Source organism: Nannospalax galili, unplaced genomic scaffold, assembly GCF_000622305.1.
Source record: "Nannospalax galili isolate Female #2095 unplaced genomic scaffold, S.galili_v1.0 scaffold113, whole genome shotgun sequence".
In the NCBI taxonomy this organism is placed as follows: Eukaryota; Metazoa; Chordata; class Mammalia; order Rodentia; family Spalacidae; genus Nannospalax; species Nannospalax galili.
This window is the reverse complement of record NW_008335444.1, coordinates 7,032,944-7,043,766: the sequence shown is the minus strand read 5'-3', so window position 1 is coordinate 7,043,766 and position 10,823 is coordinate 7,032,944. Positions and strand designations below refer to the sequence as shown.

Here is a 10,823-nt window from a genome sequence, read left to right as displayed (position 1 = left end):
GAGTGTTACAAAGGGCTGTTGGAGACTAGAAAATTCAGAGTGAAACTATGACTAAAGTAGGAAGTAGTAACCTGGGCTAATCATGGACACCGCTGCCCTGGGGATCCTCAAATGCAAGAGAAGTCAGCCCCCAGAAGAGATCACAACTTCCTATTCATCCAGTAATTACAGACTCAGGTATACCTGGAATTTGTTAGAAGTACAGTTTTCAGCAGTCAAAAATGTAAAGTATTTTATTAATTTAGTTAAATATACAATTTTAAAATTATGTAACATTATTTGAATTCTCATCTAAAAGTGCAATTTTGCTTATTTTATTTCAATTTTAATTTTTAAATTTTAATTTTAAAAATTATTTTTATTTCAATTTTTGTTTCACCGAACTAATAATTTAAAAGCCTATAACATAAATGTTACTGCTATAGGAGAGTCCGCTTGAAATGTCTATTTTGAGAATTATGTGTGTTTGTGTGTCTTAAAATTTTCATAATGTTTACTTACTATTTGCATTTTATTTATTTTGTGTGTGTGTGTGTGTAACATTTCCATTGTCCATTCATCTGTTGGTTAACATTCTAGCTTGATTCCATTTCCCTGCTATTGTGAATACAGCAGCAATCAGCAATAAACAGATGTGAAAGTGGTAGGAAGGATATAGAGACTTTGAATATATGCCTGGAAGTGATGTAGCTGGATCATATGGTAGTTCTGATAAGGGAAAAGTTATATGCCTTATAACTGACTGCAGTCTTTTTTTTTTTGAGACTGGGTCTCCCTGTAGCCCCAGATGGCCTGGAACTCGCTTTGTAGACCAGGCTGGACTTGAACTCACAGACTAACTGTATTCTTATATAATGTCCTTGTAAGCTTAGATCATTTGAAGTTTCTTCTTGTTCTGCTTACTGGGTGGGTAGATATTGTGAAATGCAGTCCTGTAATGTTTTATTACTCAGTGATGTTTTCTTACTCTGTAATATCTAAGCTCTGTGATGCTTTCCACCCACCATGCCTAACTACTGATACAGACATGAAACTAAGAAAATGGAAACAGCCCAAATCACAACTCCAATAATATGGAAAAGCCATATAAAAAAGCAAGGGCCAAGTAGCAGTAGACTCCCTGGCCATGCTGGTCCCATCTGGTTCTCACACAGCACTGTTTGCTGTTTATATGGTCATGAATATCCTGCTGTGAGGCAGCTCTGCTGTTATGGAAGCCTTTCAGGGAAGTTCTTTCCCTGTGCTATCTAGACTACCTCAGTCAACACTGCTTAGGGGAAGTGCGATAGTGAAGAGTTCTTGGAAGGGACTTAAGACGACTCAGGGTACACCAAGCCTGCAGAAGGGACTGATTAGGAGCTGTGCAACTAAGCATCTGAGCCTTCCCAATATCTGCAGGGAGTGGATATTGGATATTTTATCCAATGTTGGTTCAGCCTAAGTGGTTAACTAATGTAGGAAATTAACCTAAGTAAGAAAAGGTAAGATAGGTTTTCTTGGTTGTTTGTGCTTCTGACACCATCACCTGCTTTCTGTGTTCAATGCAAGTTCTGCTCTGAAGTTTAAGTATGGCCTCAGGGACTGTCAGGGTCCCTTCTTTACTGATTGCATACATAGCATGCTTACCTTGTGCCAGCTCTTAGTCTTGTTGAACTTCCATAGGTGCACTAGAGTCCTTCATCCTTGTGGCATTGCAAACACTAGTTGTATGTGAATGAGAGGCAGAGGAGGTGGAAATGCATATTAGGAATTCAAGGTTATCCTTGGCTGCATAGTGAGTTTGAGGCCATCCTGGTCAGAATAGACCCTGCATCCAAAACAAAACAAACAAAGAAACAACAAACCAAAAGAACAACAAAGAATTTCAAGGTAGTGACAGAATAACATTAAATCAAGTGCTGGAATTATGTGCACCTGCATATATGTATGCCTAGGGGGCTGGCCCTGCGAGGGAAATTCCTCCCTTGTGATGGATCTCATGTTCCTTCCATTGGAGAGCATCTGAGATGGAAGATTTCTGGCCAGGTTGTATTCTTCTGAAATGATCCAAACTTTTCAGGGTTGAAATGGACAAAGAGACATCTAGCTGCCCAGTCTGGAGTTGGGAATGCTGAAGAGAATAGTAGAAAAAAGAGACCAACTTATGTCCATTTCTCCCTGACTCCAGGGCAGTAGGCCACTGGTTTATTGAGAGGGTTTCTGGAAAAGGGTAAGAGATAGTTTATCCTGTCCAGGCGTGGTGGTGTATGCCTTTAATCCCAGCACTTTGGGAGGCAGAGGCAGGCAGATCTCTGTGAGTTCAAGGCCAGCCTCATCTACCTAAAGAATTCCAGGACAGCTGGAGCTACAGGGAGACCCTGTCTCAAAAAGATCAAAAACCAAAATAAAAAACAAAACAAAACAAAACAAAAAAACCCTTTTCTTTTGAAATGTAATAACATGGCAGACCAGCAGCTTCTACCAACCCAAGAACTAAGAAGCACAGCAGAATTCTCCCTACTTTGCTATAACCCACCTCTCTGATGTCTCCACCCATGTCTTTGAAAAGTGTCTTGATTTATGACTTTCTTTGTACTGTTACTATAAAAAGTTTATGAAACTGTTACCATGTTGGAACATGGAATTTTGGGTAACCTGAGTCTGTGTTCCCATCCTGTAAGTCATAGGATGTTAAATAAGAAATAGAGGTGGGCAAGGAATGACTATTTAGGGGGCTAAAGATGGGTCAAGATAAAGGATAAACTGTTCGCGGTGGCCCATGCCTTTAATCCCAGTACTCGGGAGGCAGAGGCAGGTGAATCGCTGTGAGATCAAGGCCAGCCTGGTCTGCATAGCAACTTCCAAGCCAACTATGCTACAGAGAGACACTGTTTCAAAAAGACAAAACCAAAACCAAAACCAAAACCAAACCAAACAACAAACAAACAAACAACAACAATAAAAACAGAGAGAGAAAAAAGATATAGTTAATTAGGCTCTGGACCTGCAACATTCCAAACTCTCCACCATCACTGAAGTTCAAATCAGTTGATGAGCCTTGCGAAAAGTTTGAAGACGCAAGGTTTTTCTGGGACCTTTCATTCATATGCTCCACTACACTTAAGGGATCAGGGTGGAAAGATGCCAGAGGGACATCTATTTTCTGATCACCACAAGATGAAATCTTTTGAGGGAAAAAGGGACATAGCAAATCTCTGTATTTTATATTAGGTACTATTCTGAATGAGGAGATAATTAATACAAGCTCAGGTTTAATCCACTATTAATCCACTATTTTTCTAATTAAGGAATCACAGTGGATGATTTATCTTTTAAAAATAATATTTCAAGTTTATTCTTTCAGAATTTCATACATGTGTGCAATGTATTTTGATCACACCCATCCACCATTTTCCCAACAACTCTCCCTAGATTCCCTTCAACACATCTCCTTCCCACTTTCACGACCTCTCCTATTATTTATTTTTATTTTCTGTAACCTATTAAGTACAATTAATGCTGGAATGCTCTCTGATCTTGTTGGTTTGTCCTCATGCAGGTAGCTATGAACTGTGAGTTCATGAGAGCAACAGCATCCATGTCCAGAAGTCAACATTTCCAGTCTCATGGACTGAGCAGCTACCAGGTTCTGAGCCTCTCCAGGGTGCAGACAGCAGTTATTGACTACCAGGCCCCTACTGCATAAGCCAAGCTAAGAAATCTCCTTTGTAATCTATATTCATTCTATTGGTTCCATTCCTCTAGGGAACCCTGAGGAGCAAGTCCACACTTATAAAATTATTTTTATTTTGAAATAATTTTAGATTCACAGAAGAGTCACAAGAATGGTTCAGAGTTTCTGTGTAATCTCACCTCACATCTTCTTACATGATCACCTTATGGCTATAAAAATGAAGGCCATAACACTAACAATACTACTAACCAAACATTTTTGAGCTTTATCAGTTTTTCTGTTCTAGAATTCAATCTGAGGCATCTTGTTAAGTTTAGTTATGTCTCCTCAGTCTCCTCTAATCTATGGCAGTTTCTGAGTCTTTCCTTGGTATTCACATCCTTGATACCTCTAAATTGTAGTCAGGCATCTGTGCGATGACATTTAATATGGATTTTCTGATAAAGCTGGAGTTGTGGATTTTTAGGTTCTTGATCCTATCAGGGAGCACATGACAGCATTGTGACTTAGTACTGGTGGGTTGAGTGACCTTAGTCTTGGTTAAGGTGGAGTTTGCCAAGTTTTTCCACTGAAAGCTTACTATTTTCCCCTTTCCATAGTCTGTCCAATAAGAAAAAAGTCCCTAAATGGAACTGAAGAGGAATTAAGCTCCAGGGGAAGTATAAAAAAGCTTGTAGTCATGTGTCAAAAACACCACAATAATGAATAAGTATTTAGGTGTGTGTGTGAGAGGGGATTCTCTGAGGCTCTATGACTATCTTGTTTCTCCTTAAAGTGTTACTAATTTCAGCATTTAGCAGTGGATTAGCCAGCAGCATATTCTATGTTCTCTTAATGGTGGTTTTCTATTTGCTTCATCCTCTCTGCATACATTATTTGGAATTTATCTATAATTCAGATGTATCCTTTCCTTACATCTTAATTAGTCAACCTTGTTCAGTGGATTAATCAATTTTCTTTTATTGCTCAAATTATTCCAGCTTTTGGATTTGGGAGCACTTTCAATTGGCTCCTTTGGACAATCTCCCCAGCATTCCACCCCCCTTTTTAAAACAAGATGCACAAACTCACCCTGCATTTCTCTTTCCAGTCTTAGAACTGGTCACTTCTCCAGTGGGTTCCTATTTCTTTTACTGGAGAATGTTAGAGAGCAGGATCTATATGTGCTTGGTGCTCCTGTGTGCCATTGCCTGAGTCTTCTTGGTGGATACATACACAGTTATTCATTTATTTATTCATAGGGCTAATGAGAGGAACAGACAATTCTCAAAAGATGAAAAGCTGGGCCAGGTGTAGTGGCACACACCTTTAATCCCAGCATTCGGGAGGTAGAGGCAGGTGAATCTCTGTGAGTTCAAGGCCAGCCTGGTCTACATATTGAGTTCCAGGCCAGCTGGAGCTAAAGGGAGACCCTGTGTCTACATAGCAAGTTCCAAGCCAGCAAAAAAAAAAAAAAAAAAAAAAAAAAAAAAAAAAGAAAAAGAAAAAAAAAAGATGAAGTACAAATGACCAATAGACACATTCATCACTATCCATCATAGAAATGCAAATTAAAATTGGGCTGGAGCGATGACTCAGTGGTTAAGAGCACTGACTGCTCTTACAGAGGACCTGGGTTGGATTCCCAGCACCAACATGGCGGCTCACAACTGTCTGTAACTCCAGTTCCAGGGGATCCAATGCCCTCTTCTGACCTCTGGGGGCATTACACGACACAGGTGCACTTCCATACATTCTGGCAATACACTCATACACATAGAATAAAAATAAATAAAATATCTTTAAAAAATTAGAATTAGGGGGCTGGAGAGATGGCTTAAGAACACTGGCTGTTCTTGCAGAAGATCCAGGTTTGAATCCCAACACCCACATGGCAGCTAACAACTGTCCATAACTCTGGTCCCAGGGGCTCTGACAGCCTCTTCTGTCCTCCTTGGGCATTGCATGACATGGGTGCACTTACCTACATGCAGGCAATACATGCACACACATAAAATAAAAATAATAAATAAAAAAAAGAATCATATTGAGATTTTATGTCATTCCAGTCAGCATAGCATTGATGAAGAAAACAAATACCACGTTTTCTGTCATTAGTGGATCCTAGATTTCCTAGATTTTATATAGATACATAAAATCATTTATGTACAGATGATATGAAAGTAGAAACAAATCTAAGGGAACAAAGGGCATGAATGGGAAGGAGGAGGGATGAGGAAGGGGTGGTAGTGTGGAATGGGAGGATATGCTCAGAGTACATCGTGTGAATATGGCTTTATATAACTCAGATTGATAAAAAAACATTTTCAAAAGGAGCCTACCTCTCCTTATTTACAATAGATTAATTTATTTCTATGATCACAGTGTACATTGAAAGTAGTTTCAGAATTGCCAATTCTGTGAGACAATTTGCCAACCTTCTTAAGCCTTTACCTTCTTAAGAGTTTCAAGCCAAAATATTGCTTCCTTCCTCATACTCCCTCCAATGGGGTTGTATATCCAGCTGTATATTCCAGCTGGCCTGGAACTTGCTAATGTAGACCAAACTGGCCTTGAACTCATCTGCCTGCCTCTGCCTCCTGAGTGCTGGGACTAAAGGTGTGTGCAGCCACCCCTGGCTGTGCCTCATATTTGTTATGAAATTAGATTAATTTGTAACATTCTAGGTTCCCCTGAAGTCTGGTTTTTGTTTTCACTTGTTTTTAAGAAAGGGTCTCTGGCGGATGTGGTGGCACACGCCTTTAATCCCAGCACTTGGGAGGCAGCGGTAGGCGGATCTCTGTGAGTTCAAGGCCAGCCTGGTCTACATAGTGAGTTCCAGGACAGCTGGGGCTACAGGGAGACCCTGTTTCAAAAAGACCAAAAAAAGAGAAAGGGTCTCATTCTGTAATCCAGGTTGACTTGAACTCACTATGTAGCCCTGGCCTTGAACTCACAGTGATCCTCCTGCTTCGGCCTCAAAAGTGCTGATTAGTATTAGTAAAATTCACAAATGGCTGGAGAGCTGGCTGAGTGGTTAAGAGCATTGGCTGCTCTTACAGAGGACTTGGGTCTGATTCCCAGCACCCATGTGGCAGCTAATAACTGTCCATAACTCCACTTCCAGAGGATCTGATACCCTCTTTTGACCTCTTCAAGCACTGCACGATGCAGGTGCATCTACCTACATGCAAGGCAATACATTCATACACATAAAGTAAAAAATAACAAATAAGATATTAAAATTCACATAAATAAAAGTCCATCTTCACAGCATTCAGTTCTTTGTGCTTTGACGAACATGCAGTTAGGTATCTTCCAATGCTTAACCATGGAAAACAGCTCCACTACCTTGAAGATTGCCTTGCATGTTTCCTTGTAGTAAACCCTTCTTTTCTCTCCAAATCTGGCATTCTAGTTTGGTCTCTGTTGCTGTGATAAAATACTAACTCAAAACAACTTGGGTACGAAAGGGTTTATTTCATTTTACAGCTCATAGTTCATCATCAAGGGAAGTTGGAGGCAGGAACTGAAACAGAGACAATGGAGGAATCCTATTTGCCAGCTAGCTCCCCTGGCTTGCTTAACTACTTTTCTTTTTTTGTTTTAAAATTCATTTTGGGGGCTGGAGATGGCTCAGTGGTTAAGAGCACTGGCTGCTCTTTCAGAAGACCTAGGTTTGAATCTCAGTACCCACATGACAGCTAACATCCACCTGTAACTCCAGTTCCAGGGATCCGACACTTTCTTCTGTCCTCCTTGGACAGTGGTGCACTCTTTGACATGGGTGCACTTACATACATGTAGGCAATACACTCATACATATAAAATAATAAGTAAATAAAAAATTAAATTCATTTTTATTTTACATGTATGAGTGTTTTGTCTGCATGTATGCTAGTGTACAATGTTTGTACAATGCCTATGGAGGCCAGAAGAGTACATTAGATTCCTTGGAACTGGAGTTACAGACAGTTGTTAGCTGCCATGTGGGTGCTGGGAAGGAAACCCAAGTTCTCTGTAAGAGCAGCCAGTGCTCTTAACTGCTGAGCTGTCTCTTCAGACTCTTAGCTACTTTTCTTATGCAGCCAAGGCCAACCTCTGAGGGATGTCATAGCCCACAGTGGGCTGCGCCCTCCTCCATCAATTAGCAAGCAAGAAAATGCTTCAGAGACATGCCCACAGGTCAGTCTGATGGAGGAAATTCCTCAATTAAGGCTCTGTCTTCCCAGGTGACTCGAGTTTGTGTCAAGTTGACAAAAAATAACCAGTATACTTAGCAACTACTGATCTGTTTTCCATTTCTATAGTTTTGCCTCTCACAGAATACATTATAAATGGAATTGTACAACATGCAGACTTCTGAATCTAGGTTTCTTTCATTTAGCAAAATGAATCAGTACTTTACTTCTTTTTACTGCTGAATATGGATAGATGTTTGAAATGGGTGTCCTTGGTTTGCTTATCCATTCTCTCAAAGCTCATCTGGGTCATTTCTAATATCAGCTAAGTTTCTACAAATAGTCATGTGTGAGATTCTATATGAACATAAGTTCTCTCTTCCTTTATTTTTTTGGGGGGGTGGGGAGCAGGGTCTCATTGTGTAGCCTAGGTTGGCTTGACGCTTTCCATGTAGCCCAGGGCTAATGTTGAACTTTCGATGATCCTCTTGCCTCAGCCTTACTGGTATTTGGATTATAGGTGTGTGACACCTAAGGATGAAATGAATGGATCACATGACAGTTATACCCTTTTCGAATCACATCAGCAATGACAGTTCCAGTTGTTCTACATCTTCACCAACAGTAGACTGTTCATATTTTTCTTAAAATGGAAACTGCCTACCAGACCCCAACTTCTTCATCTTTTTGGCCTGCCTTGTTTACAAAATAAGCTATACCCCTGCTTTGTAGCCTGATGGTGATTACTTTAGACATTCCACACTTACAGTATACACTAAGTACTATATGCTTTGTCCTTTTCTAACAGTAAATAGAGTCCATAGACTTTCTTCAGTTGGTCTAAGAGTTAACACTGTGCTTGAGCAGAATTCCTTTTTGGATTTCCTAAGCCTTTGCTTTTGTGCAGACTGCTTGTTCCCTGCTCCTCTCAGCCTCTTCTTAACATAATCAAGTGAACACAATAGTATTCCACGGCACCCAGGCAACTTCACTAGACCCCACAGTGGCTAAAGACCCAGCAGAATAGACCATTCCACGCAGCTTTTCAGCTGGGTCACTCACTGAGCATTTGTGCATCAGAAGGGCGCCTAGTGTCAAGCCCCTGCTCCCAGTTCCTGCCTCCTGACTCAGTAATGAGCACGTTCTCATAGTCACTAGAGTCTTTTTCTGACAGCTCTTCTTCATGTGCCATCTGATTGTTAATCTGTGTGGATGGCTGAAAGGCCACGTAAAATGCTGTAGATGTGGCCCTCCAGACAGGCTGGATATGGGTTTTTGGACTCTCTGTCGTGCCCTCTCCATGGTCTATATTTGAAAATGTCATTTCTTCCTCAGCTTGAGGCTGGCTTCCATTGGGATCTGCTGATGGGACATTTTCATAATCTCTGCAGCACTGAAAAGCCACCCTAGGCTGAGTCTCTTGCATGTCCTGAAGATCCAAACCTGTCATGTTGATGTAGTCATTTGAGGTCTGAGATGAATCTTCTCCATCACTGAGTGTATCATTAACCTTAGTTTTTGGAGCCAAAAATCTAGTGTGGTCAATGGCATCCCCATAGCCTCTGTGTCCTTCCTCAATAAACTCCAGCCCCTGGGCACTCGGAAGAGCAAAGCAATATTCTGATAGGCTGTTGGTAGAAGGTAGAGTCTCACTGTTTTCTTCTGCTGCAGGGATGTTGACATAATCATTTGATTCCTCTGAAGAAATGCTGAAATTATGTCTACAAGCTCTGACACCGACCCGGTGTGCTGAAGAGGCGAGGTGCCCACACACCTGGGGCACTGTGGCATTGTCATAGATGCCCACTGTGTACTCTGCAGCATGAACACAAGCTCTGTGCATTTGGAGGGCACCATCTGCTTGGGAGGCCTGTGAGAAGAAGAGAAAGTGAGTACAGAAATAGACCCAGTCTCTCTTCCTCCCTGCACGGCACAGCATTATAGTCCTTCCTTTATTCCTGCATCTGAGTGCAAAACTCTAAATGGGGGTCTCAGACTGCAAGGCTGTGAGTTCTGCGTATATTTGAGCGTGTGAGTGAAGTGGGTTGAGCATAAGAAAAGCAATGCTCTCTGTGGCTCAGAGGTAGAGCATTGCCTGGCATGCACGAAGCCGTGGGGTCAGTCTCTAATACCATAAAAATATTAAGAAAAGCAGTGGCAGAAATTACAAGATAAATCACAACAGATTTTTGGCTACTGTGGCACGTTCAATGGGGAGGGAACTGGCATACACTGGGAGGCACTGCAGCATAGGCTGAAGTGGAGACTAGACTCAGGCTGAGAGTGCAGTCCCAGCCTTACCACTTCGTGCTCAGTGAGTCTGAGCACCTAACCTAGTCTCTCTTGGTGCCTTCATTTCCCAGTTTATAAAACAAGGATTGTCCTAATGTCTACTTGAGAGACGGGCATGGTGGTGCACACCTTTAATCCCAGCACTCGGGAGGCAGAGGCAGGCAGATCTCTGTGAGGCCAGCCTGGTCTCCATAGGGAATCCAGGCCAGCTGGGGCTACAGGGAAACCCTGTCTTAAAATAAATAAAATAAAATAAGATAAAATGATAAGGTTGTCATGAGAAGTAAATTAATTACTATGTATAATGCATTTAAAGTATTATTGGCATATAGAAACACTAAAAAAAAAAAGCAGGGTTTGGTGGTACATGTCTGTTATTCCATTACTTGGGAGATGGAAGCAGAACGATCATAGGTCAGTCTGGGCTACAGAGTGAGTAGCCCAGCTTGGGCTATATAGTGAGAAAATGCCTCAAAAATATAAAACAGAAACTGGGTGTGGTGGCGCATGCCTTTAATCCAAGCACTAGTAGAGACAGGAGGATCTCTGAGATCAAGGCCACCCTAGTCTATACAGCGAGTTCCAAGCCAGCTGGGACTATGGGAGATCCTGTCTGAAAAAAAAAAAAAACAAACAAAACAAACAAAAAAAACCAGCCTGGCATAGTGGTGCATGATTTTAATCCCAGAGCTCAGGAG

At 41.3% G+C, this 10,823-nt stretch overlaps 1 protein-coding gene across 1 annotated transcript in view; it reads right to left on the bottom strand.

Moving 5' to 3' along the window:
* Positions 1-8,887: 8,887 nt before the first annotated feature.
* Positions 8,888-10,823, bottom strand: part of Lax1 (lymphocyte transmembrane adaptor 1) — an 11,016-nt gene continuing 9,080 nt past the window's right edge. Inside the window, exon 5 of the mRNA XM_008830401.1 lies at positions 8,888-9,703. Coding sequence (XP_008828623.1) covers positions 8,888-9,703 — 816 coding nt within the window. The remainder of the gene's footprint in view (positions 9,704-10,823) is intronic.